At 34.6% G+C, this 23827-nt stretch overlaps 6 protein-coding genes across 8 annotated transcripts; 2 read left to right on the top strand and 4 right to left on the bottom strand.

Moving 5' to 3' along the window:
* The first annotated feature begins 293 nt into the window (after nucleotides 1–293).
* On the top strand, nucleotides 294–1377 carry LOC140814695 (uncharacterized). Of its 2 annotated transcripts, XM_073173759.1 has the most exons (3): nucleotides 296–764; nucleotides 859–918; nucleotides 1076–1377. In XM_073173759.1, exons 1-3 carry the CDS (start codon nucleotides 387–389, stop codon nucleotides 1169–1171), a joined length of 534 nt encoding a protein of 177 aa, XP_073029860.1. In that variant the 5' UTR covers nucleotides 296–386; the 3' UTR covers nucleotides 1172–1377. The 2 variants fall into 2 exon arrangements, with proteins under 2 accessions (XP_073029861.1, XP_073029860.1); XM_073173760.1 differs by lacking the exon at nucleotides 859–918 and having other exon boundaries at nucleotides 294–764.
* Nucleotides 1378–6422: 5045 nt separating this feature from the next.
* LOC140814090 (early nodulin-like protein 9) lies at nucleotides 6423–7412 on the bottom strand. Its single transcript, XM_073172960.1, has 2 exons — nucleotides 7118–7412; nucleotides 6423–7028 (listed from the first exon to the last, which is right to left on the bottom strand). The coding sequence occupies exons 1-2, from the start codon at nucleotides 7302–7304 to the stop codon at nucleotides 6619–6621; spliced, it is 597 nt and encodes a 198-aa protein (XP_073029061.1). The 5' UTR covers nucleotides 7305–7412; the 3' UTR covers nucleotides 6423–6618.
* A 2313-nt stretch (nucleotides 7413–9725) lies between these two features.
* On the bottom strand, nucleotides 9726–12262 carry LOC140815285 (COBRA-like protein 10). The gene is made up of 2 exons (XM_073174411.1): nucleotides 11496–12262; nucleotides 9726–11143 (listed from the first exon to the last, which is right to left on the bottom strand). The coding sequence occupies exons 1-2, from the start codon at nucleotides 12109–12111 to the stop codon at nucleotides 9729–9731; spliced, it is 2031 nt and encodes a 676-aa protein (XP_073030512.1). The 5' UTR covers nucleotides 12112–12262; the 3' UTR covers nucleotides 9726–9728.
* Nucleotides 12263–13050: 788 nt separating this feature from the next.
* On the bottom strand, nucleotides 13051–15166 carry LOC140813554 (pectinesterase-like). Its single transcript, XM_073172111.1, has 2 exons — nucleotides 14164–15166; nucleotides 13051–13949 (listed from the first exon to the last, which is right to left on the bottom strand). Exons 1-2 carry the CDS (start codon nucleotides 15119–15121, stop codon nucleotides 13255–13257), a joined length of 1653 nt encoding a protein of 550 aa, XP_073028212.1. The 5' UTR covers nucleotides 15122–15166; the 3' UTR covers nucleotides 13051–13254.
* Nucleotides 15167–18755: 3589 nt separating this feature from the next.
* LOC140815086 (protein translation factor SUI1 homolog) lies at nucleotides 18756–20736 on the bottom strand. 2 transcript variants are annotated; one of them, XM_073174195.1, is made up of 5 exons: nucleotides 20671–20736; nucleotides 19823–19892; nucleotides 19403–19608; nucleotides 19272–19325; nucleotides 18756–19029 (listed from the first exon to the last, which is right to left on the bottom strand). In XM_073174195.1, the coding sequence occupies exons 2-5, from the start codon at nucleotides 19857–19859 to the stop codon at nucleotides 18985–18987; spliced, it is 342 nt and encodes a 113-aa protein (XP_073030296.1). In that variant the 5' UTR covers nucleotides 19860–19892; nucleotides 20671–20736; the 3' UTR covers nucleotides 18756–18984. The 2 variants fall into 2 exon arrangements, with proteins under 2 accessions (XP_073030296.1, XP_073030297.1); XM_073174196.1 differs by having other exon boundaries at nucleotides 20676–20735.
* A 412-nt stretch (nucleotides 20737–21148) lies between these two features.
* On the top strand, nucleotides 21149–21962 carry LOC140813886 (protein CHLORORESPIRATORY REDUCTION 41, chloroplastic). Its single transcript, XM_073172675.1, has one exon. The coding sequence runs from the start codon at nucleotides 21236–21238 to the stop codon at nucleotides 21893–21895; it is 660 nt and encodes a 219-aa protein (XP_073028776.1). The 5' UTR covers nucleotides 21149–21235; the 3' UTR covers nucleotides 21896–21962.
* Nucleotides 21963–23827: the final 1865 nt, after the last annotated feature.

The following is a 23827-nucleotide window of genomic DNA, read 5'->3' as shown; positions in this document are numbered from 1 at the left end:
TTATATATATAGTTTTGATATGTTGATTATTCACTGTGTATACATATGTGTCTATCAATTAGGTGTAACAGATTTATTAGATATGATGCGCATGGACGTGGACACGGTGGAACCATATCAAAATATTATAATATAAAATTTAATAGTGGAATAAACCAAATACATTTTTATTATTTTATATATAAAAAAACTAAGTTGCAGTAGGTCAAATTTATACCTACCTCAACTTCAATTAATCAAGATTCCCATACCTCAGATAATAGCTGCGCATACTCCACTATATATACATATGTATTTTTTTCCAATACGAGGGCTTAATTCTCCAAAACTGGATTAAGAAGTTAAATACCTAACTTCACCATCTTCAATTAATTAATGAAAGAAACATGAAGATTTCTTCAGATAAAAAAATGGCGGATTCTGGTACTGAAGAGAGCAGCTGGACTTTCTACATACAAGGGTTCATGTGTGATGATGCTCAAAACAGCTCCTCGTCCTCAGATTATGAAACCCCTTCTCTCGTTTCCGATGCCGGTTCTTCCGCTGCCAAAAAGTTGACAGATATTCACCGCACGGATACAAATTTAGGGTTTCCTAATGGAATCAGAGGTAATAACCATGATACCGATAATAAAATGATGGGGAAGAATATTAGTATCATGTGCAAGCAAAACAGTTTCAAGAAACAGAAAACTAAAGTTCCTGCAGCTGTGATGGACTATGATCTAGAGGACACCGCAAGTTCTCCTGCAAACAGTCCCAAGGTTAGTCTCCGAACAAGAGATCATAACCATTCGTTCGCGTTTGTTTCTGAATTTTGTGTAATGTTTATGTTTCTTGCATGCTTCGGTTCAATAGATTTCTCATATGAATGAGTTCATGAATCATCAAGAGAAAGGAAAGATAGATGTTTCTGAGGTATTTTATATATGTTTAATTAGACACACAACACACATATATATCTCCATTCGAGAAGAAAACTACTAATTCATGATCGTTCGACTGGATTATATATTTTTGGATTCCATTTCGAGGGTTTAGCTTATTATTATCTAATTTCTTGTTTGTTGAACAGGCGAAAAGAAATATATTTGGCAAGGGTGGAGCATTGAACGACCATCATGTTGAGAAGGAGAGTAACAGCACAGGACTTGAAGAAGAGGACCTGTGATTATTGATTTTCTTTTTTTTAACTTTCATGAATCAGAAATTAAATCATTGATATCAAATAATAAAAATCACTTGGATACATATAACATCTATACATATAATGTTGAATAATATGTATTTTCAAGAAAAAGGGTGAAGTGCGTGCGCGGCATTGTGATGAGTGACATTGATTCAACTGTACTTAATTCGATCTTTGTTTGATTTGGATAGTACTGTGCCTTTCTTTCAAGTATTCTTTTTGGACTTCTTATTTTCTTCTCTAAAGCATGATCTTTCCAATATTGAATACAGATTGAGATGAACAAAGTTAATATACATAGCATTGAATTTAGCTAGCTAGGCAGCAAGTTCCTTTTCATTTTTTATGTGAATACTTACGTCACTTATAATATAAAATGTGTTGTGCATATAATATATCATATATGAAAGAAAGTATTTGACCTTTAGTGCTCCAACAGTAAGGTTGACATTCAAATTATATATATCTTTTGTGGCTGACTTATATAGAATATAGATATTATATAGATTGGATTTTGATGACAAATATTATGCTTTAACTTCGTCTATAATCAGATTTGAGAGATCTAACACTTGGATATATACCATGGCAGTTTTCGACGCACACCGAGTATAACATGAGTCCTCCACGTGTTTTGGGATATGATAATATTTTTTTTCTTAATTGGGCTAGAATTGTTATGATTGGGTCTTGATCCTGAAACATTAAAGTTAGATAATTGTATATGCAACGCTATTAGCCATTTACATCACATCTCTAGCAAAAAAGAACATATTGTTTGCAAAAACTTATTTTAAGAATTTCAAAGCTTCTAACCAATAAAATGTTTGAAAATTATACTTAGATGTTAGGAATAACTTAAAATAAGGTATTGCAAAGACTATCTTAGTATAACAGGAGAATCCAAATATGGATCATGAAAATGCAGTGATATCAATTATGATTAAAATCTTAAATCAATTATTATATATGTTGCATTTGGAATGATGAATTTCACATGTATTAAAATGTATTTCTTTTTATATAGTTTTAGATAAAAAAAGATCATAAACTTCAAATCTATCACTTTTCATATTTATATAAGACAAAAACTTGTGTGAGACGGTCTTACGGGTCGTTTTGTGATACGGATCTCTTATTTGGGTCACCCATGAAAAAATATTACTTTTTATGCTAAGAGTATTACTTTTTATTGTGAATATGAGTAGGGTTGACCCGTCTCACAGATTATGATCCGTGAGACGGTCTCACATGAGACTCACTCAGCTTTATATAATGTTTTATATTATTTAAGATGAATTTCGAGTTCACCCAATAATATAGATATTTGAAATTCATTCAGCTTAATGTAACTAATATTGTGTAAATAATTAAAATATGAATTTAATATTTCATATATTATATATTTCATTATTAATGATAAAACTTATAATCGAAATTCATCCACACCAGTGTAACTAAGTAAAATAAGTTTTGTCAATCAGCACTTAAACTTGGTTTTTTTTGGTCGAGCGTGGCAACATCCACGTTCATTTTTGTTCGGTTCTCGTAGCTTCGTCAATCTTTTTCAATTTGTACTAAAACTTGATTTTTATTTTTAAAAAAATTATAATAATAAACTCATAAAAGAGACCGAATTTTCCATCAAGAAATGCTTGAAAATTAGTTATCATATTATTAATTTTCTACATAATTAATGGATGAAACCAAGTGACATCTTGGTTCATGCATCCAACAAATATACCGGAAATAATAGTAAGTAGCAATAGATGGAGATATATCGATAGGCGTAGTTTGGAGATTAAATTTTACAAATTTCCATGTTTAATCAATCATTCTAGTTGCATAGCAATTATTGAGAAGTGAGGATGTAAAGTTCAAATCCAATAAACTTATATATTTAATGGGACAACCTTTGTAATTTATATTTTACTCATAAGTGAGAAGTAAAGTCAAATCCAATAAAATTGCAGGTTTACTGCTATTTTGTTAGCACAAAGAGAAAAAAGTACCCGAAAAGAACAACAACCGATAACATCTTTCACAGTGTCCCAAAGCCATGTTTAAACCAATTAATTAACAATATACTTTTGCATGCAAATTTTCACATGAATCAGCAATATACTAATAACTGGAACAGCTCAGTATTATATACATGCGCTGTCCCAGAAAATTTCGATATATTTTATAAAAACACTATCATCTCGATCAGGTTGGCAGGTGTGTGTTATTAAAGTCTATACCAAGAAAATATAATGAATTTGTAGTTGTCTCCGCAGTTAAAATTCAAGAAATCCCATTTTCCGTAGCAGCCAACGTAGACTCTGCTAAAAAGATGTAATTAACGATTCAACCACGACCATTTCCAGAAGAATTATGATGAAGTTTTCTAAGGTTGCCTAATCTAGAGGGCATTGTCTGTCAGTCTGACCTACCAGTTAGAATAACAATGCCTTATCAGCACATGCATATATGTGCGTAAACTGGACAAAATCGAGAACCATCAGCATTGTTTAATCATCATTAGCACTTATATTGTTGGAGATGCAAGTTTTAGCTACAGACCCTAAAATCGTTATCTGTGCCATTTACAACACAATGTTCTGCGTCAAGCCGCTATGCATAACATATCTCGACAAATAAATCTATAGCTATTTGTAATAACATTGCACCTAAACACGGCAGTAAAAATTGTCAAAAAACTAAATTGTATTTGCAATAAATGGTTTCTTATGGAAAGACAGACAAAGAGGATTAAATATGAATAAAAGTGATTTTGAAGCAATTTTCTATCGTTTCCTGTTCAGAAGCCCAGACAAGTTTTGTTCCTTACCTGTAAGAATGGTTAATCAGAAGACAATAAATCTTTTATTTCTCACAAGAAAACGAAATTCTGCTGGTGAAAATCATTTTTTTCAAATTACCTGACAAATTGATGAGACCCATGAATCTCCCTGACATCAGTGATAGGACAAATGTCCAGCAGAGCAGCTGCACGAGGGAGTATATTTTCCCAAAAGAACCAGATCCAGCAATTATATGTGAGTAGCTGCCTTTTTGATGCACTATACGTACTAGCCGAGCCCATGGTTCTGCCAGAGGATAGGTAAACTTGTCTGAATCAGCAATAAGAACCTGTATAACAAACATATGACAAACTTCAGAATCCGAAAAAGGAAATTGCATAGTGTAGTATGTCATATGCTGCTAAACACTGTTAAACAATTTCTAGTGTATCAACTTTTCCGTAGTTTTATATCATTAGTTCCAATTTCGAATAGAACAAGTGTTTTGATTGACAGATCCATTATATAAATCGATTTCACTTGATTGGATAACTGTGGATTTTTTGGATTTCAAATTCCTTCACTACCATTTTAAACTTATATTGTAGTCATTCAAATGGATTTGAAAATCTTCCAAATTTGGAATCATTTGAAATCCACTTTGACATCATTTCTTCAAATCCACCAAATCAAACACAACCTGAAAGTAAATTCGGACATACAGTTCTTTAGGTCTAGCAACCGACTATTTCTCCACGGACAAAGTATGATGTAAATCACTTGACAAATGACAAGTATAAGTTGCAGCAATTTCATTTTCTAGAAAACAATACGAGACTGAATATTTTCATACATGGATACCTATCATGTGAAAGAAAAACACTTTCACATATTTCAGCTGTATTTCTGAGAAAGATTTATGTATAATAATACCATGGGGGAACTGATAATAAACCTCATTATTTCCCACCAAGCATGTCGCTAGCAGCTATTCAAAGCCAACTGATCATACACCAAAAGTCTAGACAATTAAATTTGATGATGAGATGGTTTAATATATTTTTGGCAAAAAAGACAGATTTCTGCTGTCACCCCTGGACCATCCTACCCTTTTAACCATTCATTAAAAACCATCAAAGTATGCTCCAGGCTCAAGGCAAAGAAGCATGCAACCTTTGCACTTGAAGACATGCCGAGGCACATCAATTTTGTGAGGCGCGTGTCTTGGGCAAAAAACAAGCATCTTGGAGCACCAAGAAGGCCCAAGGCGCATTTTAAATGCCTGTTAAATTAAAGAAACTTTAATTTGAAATGAAATCCAATGTAACAGTTGTTCATATTTGCTTGTACTCTAAAGATTACTTAATTGTTTGACTTTGGCTTGTAATTTACATAACATATAAGCTTTTCTCCATACATCCAATTTTAAAATATTAACACCTGGTGCACTTCGGTTTGATAAGACATGTGCCTAGAGCCTATTTTCCATTCACATGTGCACCTTTAATACCCTATTCCATCGGTCTATTGTACAGAAGATGAAAACACTTGAATTGAAAAGTAACCTCAACAGCACTCAGCGATGAAGCTTTCATTGAGCCTCCTTCATGTTCAGCTCAAACCAGTGTGCTGTTATACCCAGGATATTGAATAGAAGGAAATTTAGACCCAGGTTTATACCAATAAAGGATTTCCTTTAAGCACCAAAATATTAGCTATCAATTTATCAAGAAACTAAATTGTCATGGCATTGCTTGCCGATGGCTGGTATATCAAGTTTAACAACAGAGCAAATTCAGATACTTGCCCCACCCCCTCTGTCAACGCAGCTTAAACCTAAACCAACATATTTCACCAACTAAATCTAAAAAAATCAAATCTTTTCCACAGAATGCCTTCATTATACTGAATACTTAGCTACTTAAAAGCACAAAAAAACATTTTCCGAACACTAGACGCTTCGTTTCCGCCTTCAATTATTGTTAATTACCCAAATTAAGCAGCTATGAACAAGACAACAAGATGACTTACAGGTCGATAGCAGGGGAACACACGACTAGAAGATGAACGATTTTCGAAACGCTCCGAACGCTGTCTTGATTGCCATTAGTTCTGTTTGTTTTTTCTTCATTTACTTTATTTTATTTAATTGGAAACGATTTCCTCCGAGAAGACGAAGCGGTGAACACCAATTTCGACGTCGTTGAAAGGAGCCAACACAACACATGCCAAGTTTATTTATTTTTTTGGAAAAAATGCGATTTTTATCTGAAAGGTAAAAGAATTTCCATTTTCACTCCTATATATGATTCTGATTCTCTATTTAACTAAATTTCAAATTAATAGATGATTAAATAAATAACAAAATCACAAGAGTGCAAGTTACACAACCAACATGACACTTTCCTTCTTCAACGATGATCAGATCAATTTATTTTCAATCTTACACAATTATAACACACAAACATGTTAATTTTCTATACAAAGTTAGAAACTCCTCATAGGAGTCACCTTATTTCTCAAGGAATTCCAAACAAATAATAAATTTCCCCACAAAATCCCCATTAGTCCCCACGTAAAACAACCTCAGAAAAAATCCAAAAAAAAAAAAAAAAACCCATTTTCAACTCCAACACATTCACATCAAAGAGCCAGAACAAGTGATGAACCAAGAAGAGCAACTCCAATGGTTTCAACGACACCATGCACGATTGAAGAAACACCATTATTAGGAGGAGAAGCTTCCTGAGAGGGAGCTTCGGAAGGCGGAGAAGGAGATTCTTCGCCAGAAGGTGCAGGAGATGGTGGCGACATCTCCACCGCTGGAGCAGAAGAATGCTTGCTTCTATCCGCCATGACAACCACCACCAGCTTTTCATTCTTGTGGCAATTATCATCCACCCCACTGATGAAATAATGAGGACCTGACTGATTGAACTTGATCACGGTGTTCCCATCATTGTATTTTGCAATAGGCGACGCAGTTTTGCAGTTTGTGTAATCATCCTTGTTTACTTGCAGAACGGAATCTTGATCAGCAACGTACACAAATACTGCAAAGAAACAATTACATTAATGTAATTAAACATGGTTAAAATATTTTTTCCCAATCGAAATAAATAATTATTTCGTATTGACTTACACAAGGAGTCTCCGACTTGAAATCGATTTCTTTCGGCCCATTTATTGTACTCGGAAGAATCAGGATCAACAGGAACTGTCCAAGTACCTTTGGAGCCACCAACCTTAAATTCAAATGCATCACCTTCCTTGATCAACAATAAAACATTGAAAATCCCCAAGAAATAGATGACGTTAAATCGGGCCATTGGAGAAGAATGCACCCACCAGGCCAAGAACCAATAATAGTATAATTTTGTACCGAAAAATGTCTGATTTTGTTGAAGGTAATTAATGAATTTAAGATGAGACCAAGATAGGTATTTGTAGATGTGGTTGCACAAGTTGTGGGGATGAAGCTTTTGGTGCCTTTTGTTATTCTTAGCTTCCACTTAAAAATTGTTCCCCTAGCTAGTTGATACTTTGCTTCATCATCGCCAAGAATATTTCCATGTCTTGCACTTTGGGAAATGGTATCCAAGAAATCTATTTACAGGGAGAAATCTATTTTTAACATTTGTTCTTCTTGATCTTAGTAGATCGGTTGTTATAAACAAATTTCAATTCTAAGCCAGTTTAATTTAGTATTGGATATATTGTAAATGACTTTGAATATTTGGTACTCTAAAAGCAAAATCATTAGATGTCTTAGTCAAACAGCAACATTTAAGAGCAGATTCAATAACATACAGTGAGCCATATATGATTTTTTACTTTGCCCAAATATATTTGAAGGAAATGTGAAGTTTTAAGCAAATTTAAAAAAAAAACTCTCGTGAGATAGTCTAATGGGTCATTTTTGTTAATCGAATCTTTTATCTGAGTCACTCATAAAAAAACGCTTTTTTATCTCAAAAGTATTACTATTTGCCTTGAATTCCACAATTCAACAATTTGCCTGTGTAGTTTTTTTTTCTGAACTATTTATACCGCTGAGAATTAGACATAGGATGTTCTAATACTGCTCTGAAAGTTTAAATCTTTCTCAAAAGTTGTACTTCAATAAATGGAACCATTCGTACGAAATCAAATGATATCATATCGATAAAAGAGCATCACTGGTTTTTCCTTTTACTGGCCATGCTTCCTTTACTTTGTGCAATGAACTTTGAGTTTTCAATAAAGTTTAAACTTCTCTGAAATTTTTCTTTAACAGGATGCAACCCCTTTTACTTTGACGTGGAGGAAAAGAACCTTGGCCAGGAAAAATGTTCCTATCTTCAGGTCCAGGATCATATAATAAGTTTTTTAAAAACTCAATAACAAAATATTGTCGTAGTCATGGTGAATAAGATTTCGGTTAAACCAAAACATCAGCTGAAACAATTTAGTTCAAAAGTTAAAATCAAACAAACGAACCGAATTAAATTTGATTATTTCGTTTGCATATCAACCAACTTTTACCCCCGAAAAATTTTATGAATAAGATGTTTATTTAAAAAATTTAAGCTTATTGAGAATAAAAATCAAACAAACTGAATAATTATTGATGTACAAATTTTGAATTTAATCGGCTTATTTTAGTTTAACCAAAGTTTTACTCACACACAATTTTGCCATTTATTACTATTTATTTATTATATTTTTAGCACCATCATCATTATTATACAATGAAATCGGCTAATTCGGTTCATCCCTAGCTAATTTTGATATTATTATTAATTTTATTAGTTTTCTTAATATTTAAAATTTGATACTATCATTAATTTATTTTATTCTTTTTATAAATATTACTACGTTTTTTTTAATCTAATCTAAACAATATATTTTTGTATTCCAAGGAGCTGGGGCTTGGCCTTTCAAATCCCGACGCCCAAATTTATTTCATGTATTTATAATAAAACTTCGACTCCTTGAAATCAAAATAAAAAGGATGAAATTTTGTAATAAATAGGGGCCGGGGTTTCCTTGAAATTAAAAATATGGGAAAAATAAAAGAGAATTTTGTAATAATCAAACCCTTGTGATGTAATATAAAACTCATGGGCCGTGGTTTTCGATCATGGTTAGTCAGCTGTTGGTAGAAATAGAAGAATTGGTTGTTTCTCCAAATGGACTTCGATCGGATTGCTGCTGCATCTTCAATTATTCTTTTGGCCGTTTCTTGATTGAGTGGGTCTCATGTGACTGAGACCGTCTCACGGATCATAATATGTGAGTGTCAATCCTACCTTATTCTTATACTTTTTTATAGGTGACCCAAATAAGAGATTCGTCTCACAAATATGACTCGTGAGACCGTCTCACACAAGTTTTTGCCTACTTGATTTGATTATAAACAAATCATATAACGCAAAAGGAGAGATTCTGCCGACAGAGAAGAGAAGCGTGATAAAAAGATCCTAAAAGTATCAAAATATAGGTTCTTTTTCAGAAACTCCTGGGAAGAACATAAACATGAACAACAGGAAAACAAATTTTGTTTTTCTATATCAGTATAAGCTACAGAAAGTGTATTATTCTTTTGCAAACAATCACAAATGAATGAAGCCCATAAATCTCGAACTCTATCTCCATTCTCGTCATCTGCTTGTTGAACTACAATTGTCTTGACCATGCTGCAGAATTTCTTTTATCTTTTTAAAAATTTAGACAAATGCGTCTCTATACCAGAAGAAAATTCTGAGCTGTCATCAATTAAAGCTGAATGTCAGAAGCAGGAGAGTCAGCAGGGAAAGAAGAATGGGTGAAACCAGAACAAGTCGAGATCGCCCTGCGTCGCTTCTACGAGGCAACTCTGTTGGAAGAGAACACTCCTCCCCGTTGAAGAAAACTTTCGAAGGGAATCCATCCCCTTGTGGTATGTTTATATTATTTAGATGTTTCTTTGTGAATGAAAGTACCGATTGTTGCTTTCCAGGAACTCTAGGATCCGTTTCAGGGTGAGTCCCGTTTACCTCTCCAACCAAGTAGTTTAATCCAGGCAGGCCTTGCATGAATATGGTGCTATTGACGTGAGGTAGCTTTGTGCCGTTGAATGAGTAAGCTTTTTCAAAACCAGGGAAAGCCTTCTTTAACTGGACGGCAGAGAACCAATCAGAAAATGAGAAATCATCCCAGTTGAAAAGTGTTATTCTCGCTGTCCATCCTTTGTTATAATCTGAATCAATGTGCCAGTTGATGCTCACTCCACAGTTGTCTGGACAAGGCAATTTTGTCGGTAGATTCTTGTTCTTAATCTTGGCCCAAGCTTTTGCTTTCTCTGTTCTGTTGACGAATGGTACCAAAAGGGCATCTGCGGGAAGAGGCAAAGGAGCCGAATTTTGATCACAACGAGCTTTTTCATCACATCCACATGCGCAAGTGTTGCAAGGAACAACTGAATCAGCATAGTAAGCTGAGTAGGAAACGCAGCATTTAGATTGTTTCGGCTTGGGACGAGTCATATTGCAAGTCACTTGCCAACTTGCTACTGCGAAAGTCTCTGCAGCAATCCCGGAAGGATCAGGAAACTCTGTTGGATCTACTCTAATAGGAGTGCTGCACTTGTAAGTCGGGTTGAGTCGGCCATCGATCTTCCAATTTTGAGGTGGATAAAGAGCGGTTCTGTTCAAGTCAGGCGGAAGTTTGAACACTTCTAACTGGAAAATGGCTCTAGCCTGAGTCTCATTCATTGTCTTTGGCAACAAAGTACCATTCTTGCAGCAATTTGGCAACCTGCCAACCTTGTCATCGTTTTCCTTCTCAGGAGGTAAGTCTGCTATAACTGGCTTCTTTTGGCAGTTCATTACATTAGAAAAATCGAAATCCTGGTAGTACTGGCCTTGAGGGCCATAAATGCATTCTGAAGGGTCTTTTTTGTGGGTGTAAGCTCCTCTCATATCATAAATGAACTCGTTTCTCATCCAATCCCAAGTCAAGTTCCATTGATCAAGACGACCAAGTGGATGGTTGTTGTCTATGGTGACTTGTGCAAGATATTTGTTCTCATATGCTCGAAGAACATCGTATGTGAAGGAGAGATCACCATACTTTCGAGGCAGAAACTTGGTTTTGAGTTTGTCCTTGTATTTTGGGTCCTTTTTGCAGCAAACATGCATGTAACTTCCTGAAATCGCCCATTTTCAATTTTACTCAGCTCACATTATTGAGATTGCAAACAGTTCCATTTGGTACTCAAAAGCCATATGATAGGAAGAACATGTCTTGTATATAAAGATGTATTTTAAGGGGATTTAAAATCAGACGAGACATTATACACTTGGAAAACTATATTCAATGAGACGAATACAACAAGAAAATCCACCCAAAACTCCTGACAACCCTCAAACAAAGATAAGGGAATGCATTTTAAATATAATATTAAAGCATCATTTATAGTACAAATTATGCACGTCCTGGTAAACGATTCAACGAACAGATGTGTCGCAAAAGACATAACGTTTGAGGTGTTGGCTTACCTTTTCGAGTGGCTGCAGGGCATTTGTACCCTTCATTAACAAGCTTAAGTTTTTTAGGCATGGGAGTCCCTTTAGTTCCAAGCCCAAATTGTGTTCCTTTGAGATTGACCTGCACCATCATCTGACCGTAATCATTTGCGGTATCTATCGCAGTTTTCAAATCAGCCTGCGGATACCCTGCGAGAGTCGTTCCATTATTCCCGACTCGGACAGGATATCCATCCCCATCAACAACCACAGCACCGTCTGCAGAAACCAGCAGCTCTCGATACTGAAAGCCGACGAAAACTTTCCAAGATTTCAGCTCTTGAGCCCCAGCATTGAGAACACTCAACATGGCCTTAAATGACCATGCCTGAGCCGAAACATTCTTGACAAATGGATACTCTTTCTCTCGTCCCATGAATGTGTAGGACACAAAGATTCCATCACAGTTCTCTTGTTCCGGAGGCGGTGTCTCCGGGGTGTCATAATCCTGAGCATTGGAGACGTTGATGGCGGATACAAACAGGACAAGTAAAACACAGAACCGTTGTATTCTCATGCCTGATTTTCTTGCCAACATTTGTGAGAATAAACGTGGATTTGTTTTCAAATCCTTTTCTATTTTTTTCATAAGCCTTGATGTTGAATTAGCTAAAAAGGCAGCGTTGGGGATCGGCGGAGAGCCGGAAGTGTTTACTTGTCAGAGATCACCAGGCAATGCCCCGTGAAATTGGACACGGTGCATGAAGGTGATGAGAAGAAAAATGATACAGATGAGACGAGAAAACAATGTTGGCATAGGCTCATAAGAGACGCACGTTTTTCGTAGGAACTAAATTTAAGAAGCGTTTTCTTCCTCTAGTTTAGCGATTCTTGCGGAGGCCAAAAGATGGGGTATAAATGCAAATACTTCATTCACCTAGACAGCGGAAAAATGGCGTACAGTCCAACCTGTCATTTTGTTATGAAGTACTTTTTCTGCAAAATTGTAGATTGACCAACCACAGGCAATAATTAGATTGAATTGGCACATATAGATTGGTATATATTATTCAATTAATTTGGTAAATTCAGTTATATAATAATTTTAATTTTCTTAATTTAATTTGATTATTTTTATCCAAACACAAAAACTTATGTGATAAATTTACACATGTCAATTTCATGAGACGAATTTTCTATTTAGATTATATATAAAAAAATATTACTTATTATTATAAACATGAACCGATCTCCCAAATAGGAAATTTGTTCAAATGTGTCGAGTTATTAACCAAGATGTGTTACTTCATGAATCTAGTTGCCGCACATCCTTACTCTAGGCCCAACTCTACGTACATACCTATGTTTGAATCATGAACCTATGAATACTTTACACTTAATTTTTCTTTTTTAGATTTCCTGAACTATGGGGTGTGGAAAGCTCGAACTCTAACCAAGAGGAAAAGAGGGTGAGATTACTTGGGCCAAAGTCCGGTCTCATGAATATTTTAGGCTTTTCTAAAACACAAATAAATTTAAAAAAAACGTCATAATCTAACTTTTGGATTACTGTGAAAGATCGCTGATATATTTTTGTTCAATCTGTTAATTAAAAAGCCATATCTATATAATTATAATAATATACAATACCATCGACTAGTAGACACAAGCAAAGTATGTTGGATATCCAACTTATTTCGTCCAAAAACAAGATTATAAGTACAACATGACGCCATTGATGTAATTTTTGTCAACTTAAACTCATATGGATCTAGAACCAACATCGCATGATTCAGATCAATCCTTCGATGTAAGATACACCAGCGGAATCCAACCAGTCCCCGCCCTGAATCAGTTCCTTCACTGTAAATTTCACGGCGTCAGACGATTTGGTGATAACATGATATCCAGGCCAATCCACCCTCTTGCTGGTTCCAGCTCCAGCTCCCTGGTTCTGGTACTCCCCATAATACAAAGTCTTCAGCGCAAAATCCCCGTTCCACTTCGCCCATCCAGCCGGATCTATGACGCTGCTGATGTTTGACTGCATGACCACGGTCCTCGAGTACTCCTTCCATGGACGACCTAGGTAAGTACGAAAGGAACTTTGCACTGGTTCTAGGTCACTACTAGCGATGATGTTGCAAGCTTGGATGGAAGTGGCCGTGTTCTGATTTGGGTCGGTTCGGCCTTGTGCTGTGACCATGTTTTGCTGGTTAGCCATGGGTTTTCGGGCTGCCAGTTTGCACTTCTGGAACACAACTGCTGAGTTGCCGAATATGAAGTCGACGGTTCCCGTTATGTAGCACTGTGTGTAAAATTGCCTTTGGGAATGCGCGTACAGTGTGTCTTGGAAAGCGTCGAGGCGGCAGCGGTTTACGACGGATTTATCAGCACCTAGGCGGAGTGCCACTGCCTGGTGCATCGCCGCCCCGGCTGTGTTTTTTATGCCTATGTCTTGTAGTATAAATCCATCTCCAACTGCGGCTGCAATGCGCAAGTAGCTTATGTTAGAAAACTAGCATTTCACTAATATAAAAAACTCCACGCAGTGTATAGTGAGATAGTGGAGTTAATTAGGATGTGAAAGCCTAAATATATAATTATGTATATATGGGCTCCATTAATGTTTATTCTGCCCAGACAAACCATTAATTCATACCATGCAAAACGGATTCAAGTGATTAAATATATTATTTACCGAGAGTGGCGGAGTTGAAGGTAGTGGATCCACCACCTACACTGAGATCACCGGTGATGGTTGTTGAATCCATACCATCTCCAACAATCATCAGATTCTTCTTGTTGCTGGCCACTTCAACGTTCTCCTTGTACGTTCCCTTCTTAACGTAGATCACGTAACGGGTCTTGCTATTGGTCGGGGCCGCTTTAACTGCTTCTGCAACTGTCTTGTAATTACCCGATCCATCTTTTGCAACGGTTATATCAGCTTTTATCGCGTTACCCGAGGTCTCCAGCAATGTCTTGTCCATTGCGGTGATCCAGGGAGGTAGTAGCATCCCTCCAAGTGCAGAAAGCACTGCAAAATCCGTGTCAGGCTCTGATACCGTGGCAAGAATGGCCAAAGAAGCCCTTGCCCTCAAGATAAGGTCCTCGAGAAAGGTTTCCATTGATTTTCTTGAGGAATTTTTGAGCCCATCAAAGCAGGTGACATGATTAGTGAGCACGCCACTCAGCCATGTTCGTGCATCAGCACGAGACATCCTGGTTCCATCCCTAATAGCTTTGACGGAATCAAGAACCCGGTCAAAGGACATGTCTAACAGGTCAAGGCAATCAGACAAAGCCCCTTGTTCAGTCTTCTCATTCATCTGATTCCTCAGATTTCTAGCATGAAAGGAAGCATTCTTCATGAGACGAGCTTCCTTCATCAACAATTTTTGCAAGATGACCGTAGTATCTTTGGTTTCAAAACTAGCACTGGATACAACTTGAGAAACAAAATCTTGGCATGTCTCGGGATGCAAAGCTCGTTGGCAGATATGTGAAACGTCGTTTTGGGTTTGTTTGCTAAGATTTGAAGCAAGAAAAACAGCTGAAACGAGTAGCGCGACAAATGCTAAAGCTGTGTAGAGGAACTTGCAGATGAACCTGGAGTTTCGGGGAGTATTTAGCAGAGGTTCAGTTGTTGAAGCCATCTTGCTATGGTTCGCCCTTTGCCCGCTGCTTCTACGGCTGCTTTATAGAAGACTATGGTGGTAAGGATAAGTAAATCGAGTAATATTAGATTACTCTTTAATTTTTAAAGTGTAATTTTCAGTAATTGATACATTTATATATGAGTAGGTATTTCGTGAGACGATATCACAAATTTTTATATATGAGACTGGTCAACCCAACTTATTTTCCCAATAGTAATATTCTTAGCCTATAAAATAATATTTTTTATAAATAACTCCAATAAAAGATCTGTCGTCTTTTTATATCTCATTTAAAATTGCGTATTAAGTTACAATTATTTCGTTGAGATTATAGCATAAGAAAGAAAGTACTTCCTTTAAAATAATAATTATAAAAGTTTCATCTGCCAAATTATTGTGTGTGGCAGTGCCAAAAAGAATACAGGCACGTTTATATGATGACGGGATAAGCTCGTGACAAACTGATCATAAATAATTGTGTTTTATATTAATTAAATCTAACAAAATATTTTGATCAAACAAATCTTAAAATTATTAATTATTTATTAAAATATATGATTAATTATTATTTTTTTGAAATGATGATTAATTATTTGAACAGCATTAAATGTCAAATTTAAATCAGAGTGAAAAAAAATATTAACTCTATATATAATATAGCCATCGGCCATCCACCGACAGAAAATGTAAAGTAGGGTATTATTTTAAAAAAAAAAAAAAGTAATGGTAGTAATAAAGTTTGTTGTCGTTTTACTTGTGTAAAATATACGAGGTGTTCCGTAAACCCTGATAATGTAATAGAATATGTACAAAATTGGAATAATGTCTCGTAGCAATCAACGCGGCCATAAATAAATATAATATACCCATGAGAAATTTTTTTTTGAAAAAGGAACAAACATGTGGATTTAGATAGGTAAATCAATCGAATCGAGCTTTATATTAATAAAAATTTAAGGGTCGAATTCCCCGAATATATTCGGATTCATATAGATTCGAAATTTGAAATTTTTAATTTTTTTGCTTGAGTTCGAATAGAAATGTTCGTTATTCACGAACTATTCAAACTATTATTTGGATATTAAAGTTCGAGAAGGGAGATTCAAAAGCTCGAAAAACTCGAAATTTATATATATTTGATATATACTTATATTATATTAATAAAATATTAAATCTTGCAAGTGACCGTAAATTATCGAACAAAATAATTATAACTCTACTTCAATTCAATTTTTTTTAACATATTCAAGTTTGAATTTATGCAATAAATTCGAATATAAATCAAATATTTATTTATTCAATTTATTTAAAGCATAAGTGGTTCTTTGTCCTTTTAAAATATGACAAAAAAACAATAGATGCAGTTGGTTTCATGATGACGATATAAATCACCGCTTTAAATTATCCTCCTAGTTTCCATCCGCCTAGGCTTTTGTTAATTATTTTTCCCTTTCCGTATTTCAAAAAAAATAAAAATATTATAAACACAATAATAATTTCTCCATATTTTAATTTCATAGGGTATATAATTTTTTAACGGATGCATGTACACATCAACACACATTTATTAATGTAATAATAATAATAATAATAATAATAATAATAATAATAATAATAATAAAATATAAATATATATATATATATACACTATTATATACTTAGTGCTATATTTTATGAAGGAGTAGTAATATTTTAATCCATTTTTATTGATAAAAACGTCATATAATAAATTTTTAATTTATATTGTACCTGTAAACATACAAATTGAGTTACAAAATATATTTATTTTGTTATATAAAAGATTTGTCTAACGTGATTGGCGATTAAAGTATTTTGCAAACTAATGTATCAGCATGTGAGTTTACCTAATCATCATAAAATAAAAATAAAAATAAAAAAAGAAAATACAGCAGGTTCAACGTGCTATAAATATATGATATAGCAGCATAATTGAAATAATGCCAACCAGTCAATATTGACATATTATCTACCCTAATTATCCAAGCCATAAATAAATAAATAATCATATTGGCAGAAAAGAAAACCAAAAGTAAGTTACACTGATATAAGTAGGTTTCAGTGAGACGGTCTCACGAATTTTTATTTGTGTGACGAGTTAATTCTACCGATATTCACGATAAAAAGTAATATTCTTAACATAAAAAGTAAATTTTTTTATAGATAACCCAAATAAAATATATATCTCACAAAATACGACTACCGTCTCACATAGATTTTTACTCAATAATATAGGTGTGGTCCCTTTCAGGACTGTTAGTCATTGACTCGAGGGGGAAAAAAAATCAGCCACGGTACAAAATTTTTTACATTTTATATTATATTATATATTCAAACCCACGATATCCGCTCATCGATTGAATGATCCTAGTTAGTAATTATTAAATTGGTTATCGAGACGAAATTCCACGTCACACTGGATATCCTCACCCGATGTGGTGTGACGTCCATCTTTCATTTGCTGTGGGCCCACACCAAAGAGGGGTGGACCCTGGACGGTAACACACTTGCTAAATCATAGAATATCCGAACTACTTTTTGAAGGTACGTAGCAACATGATCACGAGTCGCTTAAATCAAAACTACCCCCAAATCTAACGTGAATTCCTACAATAGATTTTTTTGGTACAGGGAGAAACAGACAAATGTTTGAATATAGGATCTGAAAATCATTTTAATCCGGCTATTCTATTGATTTTAGCTTCCGACTAGGCATCGATGTCCTGAAAACACGAATAGAAACTAATAAAGAGACCTATCTATGATCCCCGTATAAAGATATCACAAGACTCTGTGGAAAAAAACAATTTGTTGAGCTAGAAATAGTACTCATATCAATATGTAGAAATGTTTTCAGTAGCTCATGGTGTACAAATTATATGTACTTTTTATCTGGGCTTGTCTCGTATAATCGTGTTGGATTTTGTACTTTGGTCCATTGGGCTTTTTCCCATTTGAATAGAAATTGGATAATTATTTTATGACATTGATATGTGGATGTTAATGTGGTTACATTGAAAAATAATCTTAGCATGAGCAGACTTGTATTGAATTAATCTTTTTGAATGTAAAATAGATTTGATGACAGATATTTTATTGTGTCGGTGTCAAACAAAGGGAGAATTTGTTGCAAAATAGACAAATCAATATATATCCATGGCAGATCATACGAGGCATACACTATGCTGACAGATTCATTCGTCCACCAGCCCACCCTATTTATGGTACAATGACATAAATTTTTTCCAACATAAAAGAGATTAGGTGCGAAACCAGGTGATAATTGGGAAGAAAAAAAACACAGGTGATAATTGGGAAGAAAAAAAACAATCTTTCATGAATCTTTTTTAAAGAAAAAATCCTTTCCACATTCCTACATCTTCGTAAACAAATGAGTGCAGGGCTTTATCTTTGATTGGTTGATTTGAAATGTCACCCATCACGGATAGATTTCAAATCCATCTTAATACATAAGTTGAGGATGAAATGGATTTAAAATCCATTCAATTAATCAAACAGATTTAAATCTATAACTTCAAATCCTTTCGTCCAAGATTACAAAACAAATACAGAAAAAAATATTTAAGACAGTATTATAATAGTACAAAACAAATATGGAAAGCAATATTTAAGACAATGTATTGCATTCAACGCACGAATGTCATTATTCATATCCATCAAAACAGAAAAAAGTTCGGTCAACATCACGCATGACACTGGGAAACTAAGAGAAATTGGAAACGTTGTAGCATACAACTGACGTAATTTAAGAGAACTGCACATATCATCTTCAGCACTGACGCAGTATCCAACTGCCAGAGCAGAACGACAAAGGCTGGTATTCAGAAACCATGAATTTTAATATGCTCCTTTTTCACGATCCCAGCCTATTTCCAAGATCAAATATTAGAAAGATTAGATTGTTGACGTACAAGCTTCAGAGGTTCAGCAATATAATAGAAAGTCTTATGCATCTAATGATTTGTTTTGCTGCACATGGAGTAGAGTGTTTTCCCAGACTATCTATATTTGCTTAACAGTCAGTTTTCATACTTTTAAATTATGATTTTGACCAGCACATTATCACGCCAGCAAATATTGTGATGAATAAACTATGAGAAGTAATCACCTGAATAAGAAAGGAAGACACGTTCTTCCGCTGGTCACCTTGGAGTTGAATAACCTTCATAGGAAAATCCTTTATTGATAACATGAAAGGGTTAAAAGTGAAGAAAAGTAACGAATTAGAATAAACAAAACCTGGCCTAGTTCTGGGTCCTGAACAACAGTTCCATTGCAGCAAAACTCTTTCTTGAGATCCTTAAGGATTTTGTTATAGCTGAACTCTTTCTTTAAACCCTGCACAGTTGTTAGGCTTTTCCGACCATTCCGCTGCTGTACGCGAACATGAATGTAGTCCTTTGACCCGGCACCAGAATTCTCAGCATTTGCATCAGCGAAAGGATCTGGCCATTAAGGGAAAATCAAGTCAGCTACGAAAAGGAAGGATTTCTAATCTCTCTAGATCTAGCAATAGACAACCACATCATTTCTCATTCATTATTATCATATAAAATATTTACAAACATTATTATTTTTCCATCAACTTAATTTCCATTTTTCAAATCATCACAGGAACTATAACAGCATCGACAAACAAAAAGCAGTAAAGAAGCATACCTAGAGCAGTAGGAGTCTGGATGTCAAAATCAGACATGAAACTTGATTATTTTTAATAATAAAATCAGGCCTGAGTAAAGATAGAAACACGAACCAAACATCAGTCAACAAGATCATCTCACATGGAAATTAAGATACGGGAACGAAGAGTCAGTTAATGATTACAGAAAGAAATAAATAAATAATAACGATGTCGTGTATCAGAATGAATTACGCAGATAAATACGAGAATATGTAATTGGTAGCTTTAAAGAAATTGCTAGATCGATTATAATGAGGATCCACTAATGAGAGATGTGAAAGCATGACCCCACCCAAATTTGGCTAGCAAAAACACAAGACTGGCAATAAATCAGACTGTCCAGACAGACAAACAAATTCATGAACTCCAATAACCTCCCGTACATTCACAACCTGAACGAAAGACTGGCCTAAAGTTTTAACGAATTTTTAAGCACCCAATTCATTAAAATAGGAGACTTAAACAAGGGGCGAAATTAACAGGGTAAAGAGGTAGCTGCCCAAGGTTGAATTCCACAAAGAATTGGCGCATAAAAGTGGTTAACACGTCCTTTCGAAATGTAAATGGATTTAAGAAGCACGTATAAAGTGATTCATATGAATAAATTCAAACGAAAATAGCCACAATAAAAAGTAATTAGAGCGTGATAAATTTAATTAATCGAACGGAAGAAAAATTTTCATCTATTTACATACACCATAATTAATGCAAGGTAAAGACAAAATTGAATAGGAATCTCCAAATCAACCATTCATATCGCAATTGAATCAAACAGATCAAACAGGATCGATCCCGAATTGGGACCAAGAAGGCATCGAGAGATCACCTGACCAGGAAATTAGGGCTTCGAAGAAGGCCGAAACGATGATTACCGTATGGGACGTAATAAATTAGTTTATATATTCTGCTTCGCCTCTAAGCATACGTGGCAATAATATAATCTAGTGCTAGTTTCCCGGGTCCTTGGGCTGCGTAAATATGGGCACCCGATAAAATGCTCCATGATCCATATGCGTGACCCAAAACTATTGGGCTTTCCATTTGCGAAACGTATCCAAGTTCCTGATTAATTATTTTTAAATCTTTAAGTTATTATTTATGATTAAAAAATATTTTGATTTTTTTAGAATTTATTTTATAAATTCTTATTTGGGAGACAGATATCTCATTAGGGTCAAGCATGAAAAAATATTATTTTTTATGCTAAGAGTATTATTATTTATTGTGAATATCGGTAGAGTTGACCCCATTTCAGAAATAAATCTTTGCATAATTGAAATATTATTCCATAGAAAAAGGTTTATTATGATAAATTGCAAAAGAGTGTCATAACCAAGAGAAGGCCAGGTAACCTTATCTCTGATTTAGAATCAGCACTTGCTACTTTGAGAATGGCTTCCAGTCTCCTCCAATTTCTCCATCACCACACCAATCCTTTAACTCTTGTGCACCCCAAGCTAAATCCTCAGAACCCCATACGTCTCGACCAATTTCCCATCCACTGCACATCAAATTCGGACCCTCCATCAACAAATTTCACAAGCCTCTCCGACTCCACTCCTGAAGATGATCAGTTTCCAAATCCAGGCCCCACCATCAGCTCAGAACAGTTCCCCATCGAGAAGCGTAGAAGATCAGAGATAATACGAGACAGGAAATCAAGAGGCGGGCTGGTGAAACCCGAGCCTCCGAACTTCGAGATAGGGTGGAAGAGAACCAAACCCATTCCACTGGAGAAGCCAAAAGGGTACGTGATAATGGACTTTCTGGAGAAACTGGTGGAGCTGATGGAAAGAGAGTATGGCTCCACCACGCTGTTGGCTAAAGTTGGAGAAATAGTGGCCGAGAGAGCTAGAGAAGAAGCAGAAGTGCTGGTGGATGAAGGGAAAGTGGAGGAGCGAATGGTGACTGAACTGTGCAGGGTTTTGAAGCTAATGGAAATGGATTTGGCCATGGTGAAAGCAGCTGTTAAGGAGGATACCTTGAATGAGAGGATTCAACAGGCCAAGGCACGCTGCAGACAGGCAATTCTTGTTGCTAATTCCTTCTGAACTTCTTACCTGTATCAATCAAAGGATATAATAATTAAGTTAATGAAAATTTCTCCAACTCCACCGAGCTCCTGCTTTCGCCTCCTTTTGTTCGGAAACATGGTTTCATTCTGCGACAGCATGGTGAAGATCATCCAAATGCATTACGTTTTGCCATGGCAAAGGAAAATTTGGATTATCATAGTTTAATTTACGGCTTTACCAAGGAAATATAATATACTACACAAGATCAAATGAAATCGAACGACAAACGGGTTCTTTACACATCAATCCATTGTTTAGGAACACAAATAATTAAACTAAAATTGTTGGGTAATTTACAATAATCGCTTGAATGGTTGCTTTGGTCCATTATTCAGTATGAAGTTATTTCATGTTGTCATGCTATGTCGTTTATGATTTTTTATAATTCTATCTTTCTAGATATAACAACGAAATCGATAGTGCACAAAATATTATGGTTTCATTTGAATAAATATTTATAAAACTTTTATAAAAGTCAAATGATTTAAAAGTTGTTTTAAGAATAAATATGTGTTTAAAAAACTATTTTATACAAATTTTTTAGAATTGAAACTTTATTTGGATAACTATTTAAAAAAAAATATTTTATATTTAAAAACATTTAAGAGTGAAATGAATGATTTAAGAATAGGCAAAAACTTGTGTGAGACGGTCTCACAGGTCGTATTTTGTTAGACGGATCTCTTATTTGGGTCATCCATGAAAAAGTATTACTTTTTATGCTAACAATATTAATTTTTTTGCGTTCATAAAATCGGCGACGGTTTCTAGAAATCTGTCGCTAATAGCGACGGAGTTTTAAAACCGTCGCTAAGTGTGCAATTTTTTTTAAAAAATAAACTGACACAGGGGGGTTCATACAGATGAACGCCATACACCCTCTCTCGCGTGAGAGTGGGTGTTACCCCTTTAACACCCAATGTGGGTGCCCTAAACATTACCTTATTATGATTTGAAAGTAATCAGTGATTTTGATCAGATGAAATATGAAGAGAACGTACTCAACTACATCAAAAAATCAAAATTCAGTTTGTATATCAGATATTCATATATTTTTACAGTTCTCACATGTTCAAATCAATTTAAGACTATTGGCTTTTAATATTTAGTATTAAGCTAATATGAATTCAACTGATTGATAGATGTTATAATCACGTAATGGAATGTTTTGACAAAAGTGAAAAGATATATATTTAAAAATAACACCAAGAAAACATAATAAAACACTAAACAAATAAAAGCAAATTTAGATTACATTATTGTCCTCAACTTATTGATTAAATCTCTATAGTCAATCGGAGTAGATATATGCCAAGATGCCTAAAGTTAAAATATTGAACTTTCCACAAAATAACAAAGGCTGTATTTAAACTGTAGTTTGAAAATGAAAGACACGAGTACAACCATGTGTTCCATATTTTCTAAATTATGCTTTACAGCTAAAAAATTAATTACTTTATTTGATTAGACTTTAAATAACCAGTCTCGATGAATATATCATAATTACGGTGGATGTTGTTTCATACACTGCATCGAGCAATTGGTTGGGACAAAGGCATAAAAATAACCTAATGTATTGACATGGACTATTTTCACGTGTTTAATTATGTGGTTTTGGTTTATTTTAGGTTGTAAGTGTTGTTCCAATGCTAATTTTTTTACTAATGATTAATTAATATATACATAAAATAAAATGAATTATAACTCTAATTCTTTGTAGAAATTAAGATGTCTGATCAACCAATGACTCACTCGCAGTCGCACTAGGTGGGTTTTAAGATTTGAAAGTAACTTGGATTATTATTATTTTTCTTGGCAAAAACTTGTGTGAGACGGTTTCATGGGTCGTATTTTTTGATACGAATATCTTATTTTAGTCATCGTGAGAAATATTACTTTTTATTGTGA

This window comes from Primulina eburnea, chromosome 15, assembly GCF_022965805.1.
Source record: "Primulina eburnea isolate SZY01 chromosome 15, ASM2296580v1, whole genome shotgun sequence".
NCBI lineage: Eukaryota > Viridiplantae > Streptophyta > Magnoliopsida > Lamiales > Gesneriaceae > Primulina > Primulina eburnea.
This window is presented reverse-complemented; position numbering and strand designations above follow the sequence as displayed.

What these genes read in the sequence shown, in the direction of transcription:
- LOC140814695 (XM_073173759.1), top strand. Translation starts at nt 387, where the DNA reads ATGAAGATTTCTTCAGATAAAAAAATGGCGGATTCTGGTACTGAAGAG. An exon ending in CTCCTGCAAACAGTCCCAAG is followed by an intron (nt 765 to 858) that starts GTTAGTCTCCGA and finishes TCGGTTCAATAG; the next exon opens with ATTTCTCATATGAATGAGTT. An exon ending in GAAAGATAGATGTTTCTGAG is followed by an intron (nt 919 to 1,075) that starts GTATTTTATATA and finishes TTTGTTGAACAG; the next exon opens with GCGAAAAGAAATATATTTGG.
- LOC140814090 (XM_073172960.1), bottom strand. Translation starts at nt 7,304, where the DNA reads ATGGCCCGATTTAACGTCATCTATTTCTTGGGGATTTTCAATGTTTTA. An exon ending in TCAAGTCGGAGACTCCTTGT is followed by an intron (nt 7,029 to 7,117) that starts GTAAGTCAATAC and finishes GTTTCTTTGCAG; the next exon opens with TATTTGTGTACGTTGCTGAT.
- LOC140815285 (XM_073174411.1), bottom strand. Translation starts at nt 12,111, where the DNA reads ATGAAAAAAATAGAAAAGGATTTGAAAACAAATCCACGTTTATTCTCA. An exon ending in CCCTGCAGCCACTCGAAAAG is followed by an intron (nt 11,144 to 11,495) that starts GTAAGCCAACAC and finishes GGGCGATTTCAG; the next exon opens with GAAGTTACATGCATGTTTGC.
- LOC140813554 (XM_073172111.1), bottom strand. Translation starts at nt 15,121, where the DNA reads ATGGCTTCAACAACTGAACCTCTGCTAAATACTCCCCGAAACTCCAGG. An exon ending in CTTCAACTCCGCCACTCTCG is followed by an intron (nt 13,950 to 14,163) that starts GTAAATAATATA and finishes TGCGCATTGCAG; the next exon opens with CCGCAGTTGGAGATGGATTT.
- LOC140815086 (XM_073174195.1), bottom strand. Translation starts at nt 19,859, where the DNA reads ATGTCTGATTTTGACATCCAGACTCCTACTGCTCTAG. An exon ending in AGGACCCAGAACTAGGCCAG is followed by an intron (nt 19,326 to 19,402) that starts GTTTTGTTTATT and finishes TTTCCTATGAAG; the next exon opens with GTTATTCAACTCCAAGGTGA. An exon ending in TGTCTTCCTTTCTTATTCAG is followed by an intron (nt 19,030 to 19,271) that starts GTGATTACTTCT and finishes TCTTGGAAATAG; the next exon opens with GCTGGGATCGTGAAAAAGGA.
- LOC140813886 (XM_073172675.1), top strand. Translation starts at nt 21,236, where the DNA reads ATGGCTTCCAGTCTCCTCCAATTTCTCCATCACCACACCAATCCTTTA.